General features: G+C 54.9%; 1 protein-coding gene across 1 annotated transcript; it reads left to right on the top strand.

Moving 5' to 3' along the window:
• The first annotated feature begins 2,702 nt into the window (after positions 1-2,702).
• Positions 2,703-10,219, top strand: ZP1 (zona pellucida glycoprotein 1). Its single transcript, XM_074272691.1, has 12 exons — positions 2,703-2,930; positions 3,176-3,297; positions 3,852-4,176; positions 4,343-4,513; positions 5,257-5,444; positions 5,524-5,621; positions 7,823-7,950; positions 8,037-8,226; positions 8,312-8,456; positions 9,395-9,476; positions 9,614-9,733; positions 9,967-10,219. The coding sequence occupies exons 1-12, from the start codon at positions 2,723-2,725 to the stop codon at positions 10,191-10,193; spliced, it is 2,004 nt and encodes a 667-aa protein (XP_074128792.1). The 5' UTR covers positions 2,703-2,722; the 3' UTR covers positions 10,194-10,219.
• Positions 10,220-18,289: the final 8,070 nt, after the last annotated feature.

The following is an 18,289-nucleotide window of genomic DNA, read 5'->3' on the forward strand; positions in this document are numbered from 1 at the left end:
ATTTCTAGGTATAAAAGGAAGAAGTTTGGGGTTGTTTTTTGCTTTGTTGCATTATGTTGAACATCCTGCTCTAACCAGTTCCCTTAATAGAGCTAGAGAGGATTTGCATACCCACAACACATGCAATCAGTCCCAATCAGGGTGGAGGATGGGCCAAGGGACTTTGTCATAGCAGGCCTCTAATAGCTATGAACCCTAGGGATGGTCAAAGACCAGATCCCTGAGATCCTGTGCCAAATTCCATGACTTTTCTTCCCTGGGGACTGGATTAGCAACAATCCTTTATGCTTTCTGGCTCCTTCTAAGAATTTGCCCACCAGGGACTGAGTTCTCTAGAAAGTGTGGGAGTCTTTAGTTTGCCCAATGGCTCCTCCCCCTGCCTCCCACACACTCGATTTTCCCTCAGAGACTCATTATCCATCATATGATCTAATTGTCAATGATCTTGCCAGCCAAGTCAAATTTAGTTTCCATTATCTGGCACTTAATACTTTTCACTGACTGATATCATCCCAACCTTTCCTCCCTAACCTTGATGTTTCAGACAAAATGATCTCCCTGCCTCCCCAAAAATCCTGTATCCTCACCCCACTTTGCTCCTTTACTCACACCCTCCTATTAATGTTCTCCAGCCCCTCATAGCTCTGCCACTCTTATTAGAGCGTTGCCCATATTTATTGAATGAGAGTCTTCAGGGAATAGTCCAAAGTGGCCTTAATATTTATTTTCTGAGTCATCTCAGAGCTCTTTATCCTCCCAGTATATTGCAGGTCCCTGAACCCTTGGTTTATTGCTGGGGGCTCCAAAGATCTTTCAGTATCATTTTGTGTTTAACAGTTTAGTCTTTATTATTCCCCATTATAAGGGAATAAGTAGAAGAATTACCCATGCATATACTTTGTAATTAAAAAGCTTTAATTTTTAAAAAAAGAAAAGAAAAGAAAAGAAAAGGAAAGAAAAGAAAAGAAAAGAAAAAAAAGAAAAGGAAAGGAAAGGAAAGGAAAGGAAAGAAAAGAAAAGAAAAGAAAAGAAAAGAAAAGAAAAGAAAAGAAAAGAAAAGAAAAGAAAAGAAAAGAAAAGAAAAGAAAAGAAAAGAAAAAACAGAACTCACTGGGGAAGGAGAATTGTTGTTAACTTCTGAGTTCCTTCTGATCTTCCTAGTCTTCTGCATCTGAGGAGTAATATACCATCCATTTTAGGAGAACTAAGGACCCTGTTTACATTTGTAGAAACCCAGACACAAGCTACGTTCAGAGATTTCCCCAACATTAACAAACTAGTATCTTTGGAGTCAGTGCCCCAAATTAGAGCTGGTCTTATTTAGAGTTAGGGTGCCCTGGGCCATGGGTTCCCTCCAAAAGAACTCTTTAGCTGCAACTAGTTCCAATTCACTTTTTAGACTTCCTTCACATGATTCTCCCCTATGATGTTTATATTCTAGTCAAAGTGGACCCATGGCAGCTTCCTAACCTCGAAGCTCCATTTCCCATCCCTCTGCAGGGGCACAGACTATTCCCTTCCTCCTCCTCACATAATCTGGGATGGCTTTTGTCAAGACTCCACTAAGGTGGTGTGTTTTTCATTCTCCAAGAGGACCAGGACATCAGGGAGGGGATGCCATGACATGCATTTGAGTTGGATTTAAGTGAGGGAGGGCTGGCCAAGGTCACCAGCCTCACTTTCCCCTCCAGAGCCTTCTGGGTCTGGTGGCAAGACAGACCAGGAGAGTGGAGATGGCCCTCCCACTCAGGTGTTTTCTCCTCTAGGAAACCTTTCCTGATCTCAGCAGGGGATGTTCTCTCCCTCTTCAAATTACCTTTAATGATCCTCAGCCAGTAAGGAGTCAGTAGAACACAAGCTCCTTGAGGGGGCAGGATATTTCCATTTTGTCTTTGTATCCCCACACCCAGTTTGTTACTTGGTTAGTGTTTGTTGATTTGGAGAAAAATAATTCCCTGAATCTTAAACCGTGATTTAAGAATAATAATACTTAACACTATAATTGGGACAGCTAGATGAATGAGCATTGGATAGAGCTTTGGTTCTGAAATCAGGATCTGAGTTCAAATCCAACCTCAGATATTTGATACTTATTAGCTGTGTGACTCTGGGCAAGTCACTTAACCTTGATTATTTCCCCAATTAATCAATCAATAGCCCTATAATGAAGAATGGCACTAGTAGAGAAGTGGTCAGACCTGTGAATCTTAGAGAATCACAGGATCATAGAACTAGGAAGTCATTCAGAGGCAGTCTATTCCCACCATCCATTTTACAGAAGAGAAACAAGAGAAGGAAAGGAAGGGAGAGAGGAGGGAAGAGCTAAGTTCACAGCTCCCTTCCTAGGGGAAGCCCAAGAGGCATCAGAAGGATTGGGGCCAGGACAGAGCTGCACTGATCCCTGGTTTCTGAGCTTTCCCTGCAGAGGAAACAAGATCCCAAAGCATCAGTGGTTCCCCCCACACACACCAGGTGTGCTCAAGCTGAAGCCCCTCCAGACTGGGGACCACTGTCAGGTGACGGACCGAGAGCCCCAGGGAGGGCGAGCAGGCCGGGTTCTCTGCAGGGAGGGCTCCTCTCCTCCCTCCCCCAGGGTGGTAGTTTCCCCACAGTCCCTTTCCCGAGGCAGGTGGGGGCTTCTCCAGGTGCTCCCGCTCTCCTCCCGGGCCAGACAATCCATATAAGGCGGCCCTGCGGCTCCCTCGCCAGTGCAGGAGGCGGCATGGGCTCCTTCTGGAGGCTGGGTGCGGGAAGTCTCGCCATGGGTGGGGGGATGTGTCTGGAGTTCCTGCTGCTGGCGACTCTGGGGCTCTTCCTGGGTCAGACACCTGGGGCCCGGGGCTTGCAGCACAGGCTCGAATGTGGCTCCTACAGCATGCAGCTGCTGGTCTTCCCAAGGCCGGGCCGAATGATCCGCTTCAAGGTGGTGGGTGAGTGGCTGCTGTTTGAGAGAGGGCCGAGTGTCCAGCTTAGATAGACTGCAAGCTCCTGGAAGGTGGGGCGCTCTTGCCTTTGCCTCCCAAGCACCTGGAACATAGTAGGCGCTTAATAAATGTTTGTTGAGGAGCCTTCTGAGGCTGGCCCCCTAGTGAGAACCGGAGGGGGATCCCCATTGGTTAACCCGAGTATAGCGCCCACAGCCGGGGTGACGGCTCTGGGGGCCTCTCTTCCCCAGATGAGTTTGGGACCCCTTTTGAAGTGACCAACTGCTCCATCTGCCTCCACTGGATCTCCTCCAAGCCCCAGGGTCCCGCCATCTTCTCGGCAGGTTACCACGGATGCCACGTCACGAAGAAGGTGGGCTGTCCCTCTGTGGTGGGTGGTCGGGCCGGGACAGAGTCAGGGCTGTATGGGTCAAGAGCCTATCCTGCTGGTCATTGAGGCTGCCCGTGTCTCCTGTGGTATAAAAAAGAAAGCTGAGCTGGGGGGCTAATGCCTAGAGGAGACACATTGGCTGTGTGACCCATTTCCCAGATGAGAAAGCTGAGGCTCAGATTCACAGTCTCATGCCAACTTACCAACGCCTCCATTTTATGGAGGGGGAAATGGAGGCCCACAATGTGACTGGAACAAATTAGCCATTGAATGGGGCAGTCACGTAGGAGCCATCTGGAGTTGGATTTGAACCCAGAACCTACTCGGATACTGTCCTTTCCACTGCGCCAGACTCCTCAGCTCTGGCGCTCTTTGCTGTGGGCAGCCTGATATAAATGGGCGTTCTTTCACTAATATGCCAGGGGGTTGGTAGAGTTCCCCTAGGAATGCTGTAGAGGTGGGGGCTGGGGGGAGGGAAGGAGGGAGGGGGAACCCTCCCCCCCCAGTCCAGACTCTGACCTCCGTCTCTGCCTCAGGATGATCAGTACCACTTACGGGTATTCGTGGAAGAGATGCTGGGCGCTCACGTTGATGAAACTCGCGTCGTGACCCTGATCTGCCCCCGACCTGAGCCTCCCAACACCTCAGGGCCCCCCCTTCCTCCCCCCTCCCCCGCCAGCTTCCATCCTCATCCTCTCCTTCCCCTTCCTTCTCCCCCTCACCCCATCCACCCCTCGTGGAGACGTCCACTTCTCCCAGCTGTGGCTGATGGCACCCGGCCGCCGGCCCCGATCCAGCCCACCAGGCCTCCCTCCTCCGGCCGCGGCTCTCCAGTGCCCCGCATCTCACAGCCGCAGCCAGGTAAGTCCGGCTCCTTCCCCGGGGTCCTTTCTGCCTGGGGTGGGGGGCTTCTTAGCGGACCCTTCCTCGAGGCGAGCTCTGCCCCTGCTGCCAGGGAGCACCTCCACTGGGTGGCCTGATGCCGGGGCAGGGCATCCCCCTAGATCGGGCCGACCACCTCTCGTAGGTCAGGACGGACTTCCCGCGGTCCCCGGTGACCCCCCGAGCCAGGAGCGATGCCGCGTGGGCTCCGGCCGCGTCCCGTGTGCGGAAGGTGCGAGCTCCGAAGCCTGTCTCCGAGCAGGCTGCTGCTTTGACTACACAGATGAGGAGATGCCATGTTACTATGGCAACACAGGTGCGCTCGCATCCCTAAGTAATGGGCTCTTTCTATTAAATACTTCCTCGGCACTAGGCCCGGGCGCATAGGTACAAAGATAGTCCCTACTATCTGGTAACAAAATAAATATATATATATAAAATCTATATCACAAAGACAAAATTAATTAATATATGAGTATTTACATGTATATATGGCATGTGGGGAGGATACTAGTGGTTGGGGAATCATGAAAAGGTTTTCAAGAAATTGAAAAGTTCTCTCAAACCCAACTTGTTAAGCTGTGGCTCACAATCCCATCTGGGGCCTTGTAACTGAATATGGGGGTCCCGAAATCATGATCTATTATCGGTAAATATTTAACTTGTAGACCTGTTATATAGCTGGGTCATGTAAAAATTTCTCGGGCAAAAAGTTGAAGAGGCTCTGCTCTCAAAGATCACCAGGCCAGCACCCGAATGCTCATCTTAAATGACTGCTAAAAATGAGGCGGGAGGGGCAGCTAGGGGGCGCAGTGGAGAGAGCACCAGCCTTGAAGTCAGGAGGACCTGAGTTCAAATCTAGTCTCAGACACTTCACACTTCCTGTGTGTGACCCTGGGCAAGTCACTTAACCCCAGCCTCAGGAAAGAAAAGAAAAAAAAGGCAGGAAAAATCTCCATGTTTGGGCCAAGGCCCTTTAGCTATTAATTATCCGGAGCAGTCATAGGCCTCCTACCCCGGGCACCCTCTGATACTAACTTGCCTTGGTCATCTGGCCAGCCACTGTCCAGTGTTCTGAAGATGGCCACTTCGTCCTGGTGCTCTCCCGGAATATGACCTCGGCAAAGCAGGTCAGTCTCGAGAGCATCAGGCTAGCCTACGCCTCGGAGGGCTGCGCCCCGACCCGGAGGACACAAGACTTCGTGGTCTTCCGATTTCTGGTCACCCAGTGTGGTACCTCCACGCAGGTAAGGGGCAGGGGACGGCTCTCCGGGTGGCTACGGTATCCCAGAGTGGCAAGTCCCTCATCTGCCTCCCCTTCCCCAGCTGGTCAACAACCAACTCGTCTATGAGAACCAACTGGTGTCGGACATGGGTGTCCAGACGGGCCCAGAAGGTGCCATCACGCGGGACAGCACCTACCTGTGAGTAAGATCTCTGGCTGGCTCTGAAGCTGGGCAGCACCCGGGGCTCTTGATCTATACGTACAGAGGGGCTAGCCCCAGACACCCAGGAAGCTGTCAGTTCTGGCCCTGGGAACTAGCCTCGCAGTGCTGTCACAGCCGGGCCCTTACAGCAGGTAAGGGGGACGGTGCTGGGGGAGGCTGCCTTCTAGTACAAAGATGGGGATCTGGGTTTGGTCGGCAGAAGGCGAACAGAAGCCTCGGTCAGGGGATTTCGTTACCCAGAAGCACAAGTCTTAATCTGAAAGTAAGGTGTTTGTTCCACACAGCAAATGGCCTTGAGGTTTTCGTATGATAAGGAACACTGAGTTGGCCCCTAGAAACAGGAAGCCGAAGGTACAGCTTCTGCCCGGAAGCCTCCCGGGAGCTGGCGGGCGTGGTGATACAGAGGGCCCTATCGAGGCTCGGGGCCTCCATCTCTGCAAGGTCCATAGCAGACCCTCCCTTTTTGGAGGTAGTAAGTCTCTTGCCACTGCTGGGCAAGGTCCTAAGTACTTGGAGGTGGCAGGGGGCTCGCCATCTCCAAAGGGCGTGGGGCCAGATCTGTCCTTCTATAGTTACCACATGAGATGCCTTGGTTTCTTTAGGAGTTACCCTGCTTGGCACCCTGGTGCAGTCCTTGCCTTCAGGGGGCATATAATCTAGCTAAGGGGATGAGATTGGGAAGGGTGACAGAACTCTAACATTCAGGGAAGCAGTCCAGTAGTGTTGTCTCTCAAATCCTGCCTGTCCTTATCACCTGAAGCAACCGTAGAGAAAGCCCTTAACCCCAATTTTCTCAGCAAAAAAAAAAAAAAAAAAAAGTTAAGTGACTTGCCCAGGCTCATTCAGCTAGGAAGTATTGGAAATCATGGACTTATTTTTGGTTTTATTTATTTATCTATCTATTTACTTATTTTTGCTGAGGCAATTGGGGTTAAGTGACTTGCCCAGGGTCACACAGCTAGGAAGCATTAAGTGTCTGAGGCCAGATTTAAACTTGGGACCTTCTGACTTAGGGCTGGTGCTCTAGCCACTGCATCCCTTAGCTGCCCCCACTTCTTAATGCCTCAGTACGTTCCCTTTCAATTTGAGCTGTGAATTTATGGCCAAGACGGCAACAATACTGCAGAAATTAGACTATTAGACTAGAAAATCCATACCTGAACCCAAATCCTTTGACATCTAATAGTTCTGCTTCATAGACGATCAACCAGTAAGAATGAACTCCCCGACTCTCACATTGTACATGAAACAAGTTTCAAGCTTTGGTCTGAAACCTGCTGCTGCCAAGGAGCAATCTCATTGGGGCAGCCCAGTGGCTAGAGCACTGAGCCTGGACTCAAAGGCTTTAATCTGAATTTCTCTCAATTCCCTCCTCCATGAAGTAGAGGGACTAATAGCACCTCCCAAGTTCGAGAATCAACGAGAGCTTTTGCAAAGTACCGGGCAGAATGCCTGGCACGTAGCAGGTGCTTCACTAATGCCAGCTCATTGACCCTTCTTTGCAACAGCCCCCAAATGCTTTATTGTGTCCGTGCCCCGTTACTACCAGCTTGCTCAGTCCCTGGCAGTACCAAGTTAATGAGGACTAGAAATACAAGAGCTTAACTTCAAATGCTTCAGTTATCTAACCCCAGATCTCGGCTCTTTGGGCCCCCTTCAAAATGGGGGGATAATGTCTTCTTTACATGGCAGGTAGGGAAGTAGGGCTGTCGGACCTTAAGGTGCCATTTAATTGGAAGCTATTATCATTCTTAGGTCACTGGAGGCAGTGTTGGGGAGGCAGGAGTGTTCTTGGGTAATATTCCCCAGAAGAGTGAAAATGGGGGGTGAGAACAGAACAGGGATATTAATTTGGGAATTAAAAAAAAAGACTTTTCCTAAAGCTTGGCTTGGGAAAGGTAGAGAATGAGAGGAAGATAGCCTTTGATTCTGTCCATCCCAACTCTACAAGAGAGAAAGGGAGCCCCGAGCCCAGGCTGCCTCCTCTCCCTGTAGTCCACCACCTCTGGGAAGGGAGGCGAGCCTCCTTGCTGGGTAAGGACTGGCCACTTCATTGATGGGCTCGAGCTTTTCACCTTCCGGTACCAGCTCCTTGAGACTACATAAATTCAGCTTCTCCATGAAAGGAGCTGGGCCAGCCCCGCTAACTGTGTTCCCACCTTCTCGCTCCGGCGCAGCCTCCACGCACGCTGTATCTACAACGTCAGCAACTTCTTGCCTCTCCAGCTGGAAGTCTTCCCTGCGTCGTCACCTGTCCCCGCGCTTGGGTCCGGCCCCTTGCATCTTGAGCTCCGAATCGCCAAGGGTAAAGAAATCCCCATCCCGCCATGCCCAGACCCTTTTTAGCATCAGTACCCAAAAGTTCACGACACCCTCCTCTCCCGATCATAGATGAGAAATATGTCTCCTACTATCATGTGGAAGACTTCCCCATCTTCAAGGTGCTCCGGGAACCCATCCACGTAGAAGTGAGACTCCTCCATAGGACGGACCCCCACCTGGTGCTGGTTCTGCATCACTGCTGGGCTACCCCCAGCACCAATCCCTTCAGGGAACCTCAGTGGCCGCTTCTGCTTGATGGGTGAGTGGCCAGTTGGGGGCCGGCTCTGGACAGGGCCCGACTTCTCAGCAGATCGCAGCTAAGATCTCACCGATTTCTTTCCTAGATGCCCATTTTCTGGAGATGGCTACAAGACCCAGTTGGTACCCAAGAATGTATCGGAGTCCCCTTTCCCAACTCATTATCAGCGTTTCATGGTAGCCACCTTTACTTTTGTGGACTTGGCCTCCCAGAGGGCCCTCGGTGGACCGGTAAGAACCACGGCTGGGTTCTGGACGGATGAGGAAAATCTGCCTGTGAGGAGATAGAAATGGGACACGGAACAGCCGGGGTGGCCGGACAAGCAGGTGTATGGAAGCTGCAAGCGCGGGGAGAGGTTGTGAACGGATTTAAATGCCAACAGAAATCGGTACCTCTAGTAGAGAAGAAATGGGAGTTGCCGAGTTTTATCCTGCAGGAAGGGCTGATGTGGTCAGTCCTGTGCGCTTTGGGAATCCCCTCGGCAGCAGCGCGAAGCATGTGTTGCTGGGAGGAGACACTTGGGGCAGGGAGGCCATGAGAACTGTCCAGTTAAAAGATGGTGAGGGACAGTTGAGGGCGATGGTGTGAGTAGGAAGGAGACCAGCAAGCGTTTGTAGCTAGGAAAAGGACAGGAGTTGGAAGCCTCGGACTAGAAGGTTCCCTTTTCCTGGCTGAGATCCCAGGAATAATGAGCCTTCTACCCCTGGCATCTGCTGGAGTGTTTAGGGGCCCTGGATTCCTTCCTCCCCGTCACTGGGCAAGAACGTTTCCATCATGGCCAAGTCTAATAGGCTGCCCAAACTTGGAATTCTGTTCTTGCGAGTCAGTTCTAATTAATTTACTTGAGTAAACAGACCCATGTGGCCCTCCCCACCTTAAGCTCATGTTAAGGTTTGGCTCCAAGGAGCCAGGATACATGAAGGAAGGTTGTGATGTAGCTGAGAATTAAACCCCCACAGGAACACTAGCTAAGTCGTGGGGGAAGCAATATGGCTTCCCCAAGAGATGGGGCAAAGGGCCCGTCCCCTTCCTGGACTGCCATCTTTGGCTCCTGGCCCCTAGACGCTGATCCTAGAATTCCAAGAGATCTCTAAATTCTGCTGCTGACCCTGGCAGCCGCGTCACGGGGCACTGACTTCTCCTTTCCCCTCCTTCTCCCTCGGCCCAGGTTTATTTCTTCTGTAGCGCCTCCGTCTGCCATCCCTCTGAGACGGAGACGTGCAGGACCGAGTGTCGTCCAGAGGCCACGAGTGAGTTTTTTAGACTTGGGGTTCTGGGGGGCGAGAGGATCATCCAGCTGGTAGATCTGTCTCCCTGCCGGGATGATAATGTAACATCTCCGAGGTGGATGGCCAGCGATTTAAAGGAGAGACTTCTCTCTTGACAGAGCGGCGCCGTTTTGTAGATGAGCACGATGACGTGGAAGGCGCCCAGGACATTGTAGGGTCTCCAGGACCGGTGGCATTTGGGGGTCCGAGAGAACGGAAGATCACTTTGCAGAATGAAGGTGTGTTGGAGGGGGGAGTGTATGTGGGGGAGAGGGGAGAGACGTAGATCCCCTTGAGTGGAGAATTCCCCCAGAATGGCCTTGGCCAGGTTCCCTGAAGGAGAAGGACTTCGTTTCCCCATCCCCTGATTTGATGACAAATGTGGCCTAAATGGATTATTGATCCCTTTGGCTATAATCTTAGGACTATGCTGAGTCTTTATATTCATGGGAGGGGCTTGTAAACCCTATAGCTTCATCCTCCATGGAGGCTTTCCCAGTGGGAAGATCCATCATCTCCCCACCCAACGTCTCGGAACCCCGACTTCCAGAAGGATCCTCCTGGAACACGACCGTGAGACTTTTGCTGTGGGTGACCCTCTGCCTAGTGGTGATCACCATTTTCCTGATGGTGGCAGCCCTCCTTGGAAGGGGCCAGAAGCTTCAAGAACAGAACAGGGGGTGTGAACAAGGTCAATAAATCAGAATTTTGATGTTTTGCACCAACAGTGTCTGTTCTAGTTTGGGGGAGGTTCCTTACGCCTACAATCGGGCACTTTTGCTGACAGAGACCCTGCAAGTTGATCTAGTTTCTGATCTGACTATGATTCATCTGATTCCCTCAGATGTCCAGGCCCATGGCGCTTATGGGATTTGTTCACCGCCCCCCCTTACAATCTAGGGCTCTTCATTGTGTAATATGCCGCCCGCTACCCTTTTCCTCTATTTTGTCTTGACTAAAATAGTTCTTTTCTTGAATGTCAACTTGGGTCTTTCAAAAAAGAAATTGCCCTAAATCCATCTTCTCTAACACCCCCAACCTAAGCACTAGAGCTGCTCTGGCCAAGGGTTTGCTGAACCACGGCTGGCCTAGGGACCATTGGGGCACAGAGCTTTGGGGATGAAAGATTTGCGCAGTGTCCCCCATAATTCAAAGTAGAATGGAACAGGGGCTGCTACTGGAGACCCAGCCCCAACCCGAGAGGGCCTGCAGGCAATAGCCGTTCCTTCTAACGGGCTCTTCCCCAAACCAGAACTGACCAGGAGCCATACTCGGGATGCTAAAGATTAGCTCCCGGACATAGAGATGAAGTTACCCCCTCTTGGCTAGTGGAAACGTGTATCCCCTTGTCCTTTTAGTGTCTCTTGGGGAGGAAGAAGAAAAGGAAGAGCTTTGCTTGAGCAGAGCAGCCTGAAGAACATGAGCTTCTATTTTTGCCTTCATTATCCCAGTTCCCCTTCTAGAGAAGCTGCTTCCTTTCCATGGCTCCAGACGTGGTTGGCCCGTTAAGGGTCTCATTGGCCGATGGGGGCTAAAAGCTGTTCCTTAAACAGGGTGCAGGAAACTGGTGACCCAGAGGGCCTCTGTGACTCTGGGCAGGGGCAGGATGGACTAGCCTGGGGCTACGAGAGGGAAGGGAGCCAGTGCAGGACAAAGCCAAGGAAAGGGAGAGCCAGATCCAAAAGGCAGGAGGGGCCTGGGGCCAGATGTTCGGAGGAGCTGCTGGGAAATCTGGACAAAAGGGGGCCTGACTGAGCTCCGGTGGCTCTGTGAGAACCAGGGGAGGCTGAGCGGGAGGCCCAGGAGTGACCCCCCCCCCCAAGAGGATCGGAGCTGGGGAGCAGTTCCACTGGGGATCAGGGTGGAAGCAATGAGCCACGCCCGGCCGTGTGGGAACCTCAGCAATGGTTTTCTCCAAAGCACAGGAGCTGAGAAGCTCCTTAAAAACCTTCCAGTGCTAACCCTTCCCCTGGAGGGGAAACTGAGGCTCAAAGAGCCCTGGCCATAATCACCCAGGAAACAGGGAAGAACAGAGGCAGATCCAGATAGTTCTTCCCATGGAGCACAGGAACATAAGTCCTGAAACCCTGTACCAACTGGTGGAAAATGTGGCGGAGGAAAGCCCACCCAACGAGCCTTCCTAGAAACGGAGTCAGGAACCTCGGTTTACTCGCACCTTCTCTGGCTAGGAGAAGCGGCGTCTGCGGGTGGCCGAGATCGAGACGGCTGCGTGTCCTCTCGTTAGCTAGACTTTGTGCGTTCCAGAGCTGTTGGGGGCCACGGGGAAACGGAGCCCCGCTCGGCGGAGCCCTTGTCTGATCACGGCTCCGAATTCAGCCGGCGGCTCCTCTCTGGGCTCAGTGCAGGGAGCAGCAGGCCCACGGGAGAGTGGGTCCGACGGTGGCCAGGCTGGGGGGGCATCGTGTAACTGTGTCCCGGTGCATAAAACGAAGCTTGCGGGGGAGCGAGGCTGACAGTCATCCGGCGAGTGTAGACAGCCAACTTGAGGAGGCTCAATCGATGGGTAAAAAAGCTTTAGATTCTTGGGTCTAAATAATAGCTGACTTAATATATAATAAATTGGGCTGTGTAGATGTCAGGTCACTGGATCACTGATAACAGCCAGTGTATTTAAAAAAAAAAAAACAAAAAAAAAAAACCCCAAAAACTTGTTAGTCATGTCTCTAACAACTGACTTAATATAACAAACTGGGTTGTGTAGACAGACAGTTTATTAAAAAAAAAAAAAAAAAAAAAAAAAAAGCTAGATTCATGGGTCTAAGTAATAGCTGACTTAATATATAATAAATTGGGCTGTGTAGATGTCAGGTCACTGGATCACTGATAACAGCCAGTGTATTAAAAACAGAACAAAAAAAACCCCAAAACTTATTAGTCATGTATCTAACAACTGACTTAATATAACAAGCTGGGTTGTGTAGACAGAGTTTATTAAAAAAAAAAAAAAAAAAAAAAAAAAAAAAAAGTAGGTCTAAGTAATAGCTGACTTAATTGAACAAGCTGGCCTGTATAGACACCAGATAATTGGATCGCTGATAGAGCCCAGTGTATTAATAATAATTTTTTTAAAAGCTTGTTAGTCATGTATCTAACAACTGACTTAAAATAACAAGCTGGGTTGTGTAGACAGACAGTATATAAAAAAAAAAAAAAAAAAAAAAAAAAAAAAGTAGGTCTAAGTAATTGCTGACTTAATTGAACAAACTGGCTTGTGTAGACACCAGATAACTGGATCACTGATAACAGCCAGTGTATTTAAAAAAAATGAAAAAAAAAAAAAGCTTGTTAGTCATGTATCTTAAGTAACACCTGGCTTAATATAACAAGCTGGGTTGTGTAGACAGTTTTTTAATACTTTTAAGTTAGGAGCAGCTAGGGGGCGCAGTGGAGAGAGCACCAGCCCTGGAGTCAGGAGGACCTGAGTTCAAATGTGGTCTCAGACACTTAACTCTTCCTAGCCGTGTGTCCCTGGGCAAGTCACTTAACCCCAGCCTCAGAAAAAGGAAAAAAAAAATTTTTTTTAATAATAAATAAATAAAAATTTAAAAAATACTTTTTAAGTTAGATTCATGGCTTCAAAAGCCGACTTAATTGAGCAAGCTGGGCTGTGTAGACAGCAGGTAAGTGGATGGCTGGTAACAGCCCCGGGGGTCCCAGAACTCAGGGTGCTGCCAGCTTTTTCCCCCCTCCCTTAAAGACACGGACAAGGAACAGCGCTATTGAATTCCCCAGCCACGGTCCCAGGGTTGGGGGCTGCACCCCATCCCCAGGGCCTCCCACCTAGCTGCCCCGTCAGTCAGCAAGCGCCTGTTCCTCCCCCCTCCCCTCCTCCTCCCGCCTCCATCCCCTCTCTCCTGACAGCTGGGGGGCGCTGATGGGGGGTCACTCGTGGAGAAAAAAGCCCCCCCTTTCCTGGGACTTTCTCTCTCCTAGTCCTGCGTGGGTTTTGACCCACTGGCCTGCAGCATGAATGGGGGCAGCCGTGCGGCCCAGGACCGGGTTCGCCAGCAGGAAAGGCGAGTTCGAATCCGGCCGCAGACACCGCCGGCCCTGTGACCTCGGGGGCCCTTAGTCGGCCTCTGTTTCCCCATCCATAAAATAGGGCTCACGCAGCACCTCCCCCTCCGACGGGACTCTGGGTAAGGGGCTCCGGCCGCCTTCTCGCTGTCAAAGTAAGCAGTTTTGCAGCAAACGCTGCCGCCTCCAGAAAAGAACGGGGAGGCTGGAACCAGCCGCTTCTTGCTGCCCGTTTTTTGCGGTCTCTCCCGCGGGTCTCCTTTGCTCCGACTCTCTCCCAACATGATTCACACAAGGTGTGCAACAAAAATAAACTCGCTGCAATAAAAAAGATAAGTCTCTCTACTGAGTGGAGAAGGCAGGGGGTCTGGGGAGGCAGAGAGTCCTGGGGAGGCAGAGAGTCCTAGGCAGGCAGGGGGTCCTGGGGAGGCTGGGAATCCTGGGGGAGGCAGGGAGTCCTGGGGAGGCAGAGAGTCCTGGGGAGGCAGGGAGTCCTGGGGAGGCAGAGAGTCCTGGGCAGGCAGGGAGTCCTGGGCAGGCAGGGGGTCCTGGGAAGGCAGGGAGTCCTGGGGAGGCAGGGAGTCCTGGGAGGCAGGGAGTCCTGGGGAGGCTGGGAGTCCTGGGCAGGCAGGGAGTCCTGGGGAGGCAGGGAGTCCTGAGGAGGCTGGGAGTCCTGGGCAGGCAGGGAGTCCTGGGGAGGCAGGGAGTCCTGAGGAGGCTGGGAGTCCTGGGAAGGCAGGGAGTCCTGGGGAGGCAGGGAGTCCTGGGGAGGCAGGGAGTCCTGGGCAGGCAGGGAGTCCTGGGGAGGCTGGGAGTCCTGGGCAGGCAGGGAGTCCTGGGGAGGCAGGGAGTCCTGAGCAGGCAGGGAGTCCTGGGCAGGCAGGGGGTCCTGGGAAGGCAGGGAGTCCTGGGGAGGCAGGGAGTCCTGGGCAGGCAGGGAGTCCTGGGGAGGCTGGGAGTCCTGGGCAGGCAGGGAGTCCTGGGGAGGCAGGGAGTCCTGAGGAGGCTGGGAGTCCTGGGGAGGCAGGGAGTCCTGGGGAGGCTGGGAGTCCTGGGCAGGCAGGGAGTCCTGGGGAGGCAGGGAGTCCTGGGCAGGCAGGGAGTCCTGGGGAGGCAGGGAGTCCTGGGGAGGCAGGGAGTCCTGGGGAGGCAGGGGGTCCTGGGCAGGCAGGGAGTCCTGGGGAGGCAGGGAGTCCTGGGCAGGCAGGGAGTCCTGGGGAGGCAGGGAGTCCTGGGGAGGCTGGGAGTCCTGGGGAGGCAGGGAGTCCTGGGGAGGCAGGGAGTCCTGGGGAGGCAGGGGGTCCTGGGGAGGCAGGGAGTCCTGGGCAGGCAGGGAGTCCTGGGGAGGCAGGGGGTCCTGGGCAGGCAGGGAGTCCTGGGGAGGCAGGGGGTCCTGGGGAGGCTGGAAGTCCTGGGGAGGCAGGGAGTCCTGGGGAGGCAGGGGGTCCTGGGGAGGCAGGGAGTCCTGGGCAGGCAGGGAGTCCTGGGGAGACTGGAAGTCCTGGGGAGGCAGGGAGTCCTGGGGAGGCAGGGGGTCCTGGGGAGGCAGGGAGTCCTGGGGAGGCTGGGAGTCCTGGGGAGACTGGAAGTCCTGGGGAGGCAGGGAGTCCTGGGGAGGCAGGGGGTCCTGGGGAGGCAGGGAGTCCTGGGGAGGCTGAGAGTCCTGGGCAGGCAGGGGGTCCTGGGGAGGCTGGGAGTCCTGGGGAGGCAGGGAGTCCTGGGGAGGCAGGGGGTCCTGGGCAGGCAGGGAGTCCTGGGGAGGCAGGGGGTCCTGGGGAGGCTGAGAGTCTATGCTTGTGGCTTAGACTAGCCTGGAAGGACGAGGCTCTTCCTTCCTTCTGGCCAGGCCGGGCCGCCCCGGCAGCTGGAAAGAGGCTCGCAGATCCCGGCTTTGGGCCGGGATTTCTCCCAGGACCTAAAAACAGAAGGGGGAGGGGGGAAGTGGACAGCAGGAGTGGGGGGAGCGGACAGCAGGAGCTGGGGGGGAGCCGGCAGCAGGAGGGGGGGGGCGGGGGGGGCGGCAGCAGCCCCCCAAAGCAGGGGGGTGGAGGTGGCAAGGGGTCGTGACTGAGAGCAGCTTGCGGCCCCTCCCCCAGAGCACAGCGCGGGGGTGCGAGATCCCTCGAAAGCAGCACCCTAGGGCAGCCTCCCCCGCGCCCCCAGGTGCCGCGGGCCCGGAGCGGCCCCTCCCCTTCCGCCCGTTGCTCCCCTCCGTCTTGGGCCGAGGAGCTGGGAGGGCGGCCGCGGGGCGGGGCCAGGCCGCTCCTCGCCTTCTCCTCTGCCCCAGCCCCGGGCCCCCATTCCGCCACGTGACCGCAAACCCCTTTTCCCGGACGGAGCCGGGCTCCCGGCGGGGGTGGGGCCTCGGGGCGCACGGGCGTCCGTGGGGGGGGGTCCCGGGTGGGCCGCGAGGGGCCGGGACGGAGTCCCTGCTGTTCCCTCAGTACCTGGATGTACTTTGTATTTAGATGTGGCCCGAGCTCGCAGATCCGGCGCTCCAGCTCTATGTGCAGCTCCTCCTTCTACAGCTGGGGAAACCGAGGCCCGGGAGCGGCCCGATTCGGCCCAGGCTTCCAAAGAGGCAGCATCAGCGGGGATCCGGCCCCGCCTCCTGTCCATGCTCTTTCCAGATCATCCGTGAGCAGTTAGCGCAGTGCCCTCAGTCGGTGCTTAATAAATGCTCGTCCCTTCCCTCTGGCCTCCTACCATGTTGGAAACCAACCTCCCTCAGCCTGTTTCATGTGTAAAATCCATCAGGTTAAATGATCTCGTGCGCGCGGCCCTGAATCTCTCAGTAGACGCATAATTCTTTGTGGCCAATAGGAACGGGAGGATGGCGGGGCAGGGCAGGGGCGGCAGAGGGCAGCGCTGGCCTGGCTTTGGGGGGACGAGATGAAGGCCTCGGGCCACCCCCACCGGCTCCCCACAGCCGGCCTTCCCGCTGGGGATGTTTTTGGAGCCAGGCCCTCAGATCAGCCAGGCAGGGCCGCAGCTCCCCGCCCGAGCCTCCCCGGGTCCCCCCCAGCCTCTCCGGCTCCCCGCTGGACCCTCTGGACCCTGTATCTCGGGTCCAATTCGGGGGGCTGGGCTTTAGAAATGGGCCTGGTCTGGAGCCACTAGAAGGGGGGAGGGCCTGGGTCACACTGAGGTCCAAGGATCCCGAGGCTCAGGGAAGGCCTAGGTTTGGGGGCCGGAAAGAACCCCAGGGGTTCTCGGCTGCGACCTCCCCGGGCTCATGAGGAGGGAGAGCCGGGGCCTCCAATAAGCAAGTCGGGCGCCACCCCCAGGGTTGGGGCTGCTCCCAGCCCCAGAGATCAGAACTGGCTGAAAGGGTCCAGAGCTGCCCTGGGTAAGACCTCTGGCATTAGGAAGGGAGGCACTCGGCCTTGGGGAGGCCGGGGGGGGGAGGGGGGCCTCAGCACCTTGGGAGGCTCCTGGTGACCTCGGGAGCCTTGGGAGGTTGGGGCCACCTCAGGAGCCTGGTTTGGGAGCTGTCCAGTCCTCCAAACCAGGCTGAGATTCTGGCATGTAGACCTACTGCCCTCTCGTGGACATTTTGGGTATGATCCGAGCCCAGGACCACCACTGGGGTTGGCCATTAGACGGCCAGGCCCAAGGATGAAAGGAGGAGGGGGCGGAGGGGGTAGGAGCCCATCTCCATGGCCCTGGCTGATGGGCAGCCCCCGGGTCCGGGGCCGCCCTGTGCCCTTCACGCTGGCCAAGCCAGCACCCCGACCTGTGGTCTGTCCAAGTCCCGGCAGAGGCCAGGATGGCTGGGGTTTGCTCAGGGTCTGGGCCCTGAGCCCAGCTGGGGGGGAGGGGTGTGACCATCTGCCAGGCACTCAAGCGTCCTGCAGTCTGGCTGCGAGCCTGCCAAGTTCCCTAATTCAGCCTCAGTTCACCATCTTTAAGCGGGGCAGAGGTGCGCAGGGCCTCCTGAATCTCTAAAAAACACCACGTGAAGCCGGCCATTTGGGGGCTTGCCCCCATACTCCCCCCTGGGTTGCCGCCAGGCTCCCCGGCCTGTTCCTCACCCATCGCAGGCTTCTGGCAGCACCCGTGGCACCAGCAGCGCCCACGCCAGGGGGGCACAGGGGGCCTTCACACGCAGATAAGTGTGATGGGGGACATCATGGGAAGGTTGGGATTGGAGAAAGCTTAAGGGGCACAAGCGTCTGGAGCCAGCCCGGCCCATGGGGCCCAGCTACCGAATCCCAGGGAAGGCTAGAGGGGCACCTGCACCCAGGGCAGCACAGGCCCTGGAGGGACCCGGGTTTGAATACCACCCCTGCCAGGTCACTCTGGGCTCCATTTACTGGGCAATTTCCCCAAAGCTTCCAAAAATCAGCTCGGGTCATCCCCAAGCCAGACCTGGGGTCTCGGGGGAAGGAAGCCGAGCACTGGGTTCAAGCACTGACATGGAGGAGAATCTTCTGGGGGGGAGGAGGCATTCTTCCCAAAGGAGTAAGTCACTGGTCAGCGCTCACTCCAGTTTCCAGAGCCCAGCTGGGACCTCCCAGTCAGAAAGGCCCCTGCAGCTCTCCCAGAGGCAGAAATGGAGGCCTGAGCCGGGGGTCTGGCATGGGTCATTTGCTCCTTTCCAAAGACCATCTCTGGCAACCCTCAGACTGCCCCCGCTGCCTGCGGAGCAAACAGGGGCCCCCAGTCAGGGAGCAGCAGGTGTCCCTTTCCCCGATGGTGACAAACGCCCTCCCTGGGAGGCTCAGCCCCTTTCCACAGGCTTTTAGCTACAGAGA

Source organism: Sminthopsis crassicaudata, chromosome 6 (assembly GCF_048593235.1).
Source record: "Sminthopsis crassicaudata isolate SCR6 chromosome 6, ASM4859323v1, whole genome shotgun sequence".
Lineage (NCBI taxonomy): Eukaryota > Metazoa > Chordata > Mammalia > Dasyuromorphia > Dasyuridae > Sminthopsis > Sminthopsis crassicaudata.

Excerpts from the sequence above, each read along its gene's own strand:
- ZP1 (XM_074272691.1), top strand. The coding sequence starts at position 2,723 with ATGGGCTCCTTCTGGAGGCTGGGTGCGGGAAGTCTCGCCATGGGTGGG. Across the intron at positions 2,931-3,175 it reads GATCCGCTTCAAGGTGGTGG|ATGAGTTTGGGACCCCTTTT; the intron begins GTGAGTGGCTGC and ends TCTCTTCCCCAG. Across the intron at positions 4,514-5,256 it reads ATGTTACTATGGCAACACAG|CCACTGTCCAGTGTTCTGAA; the intron begins GTGCGCTCGCAT and ends TCATCTGGCCAG.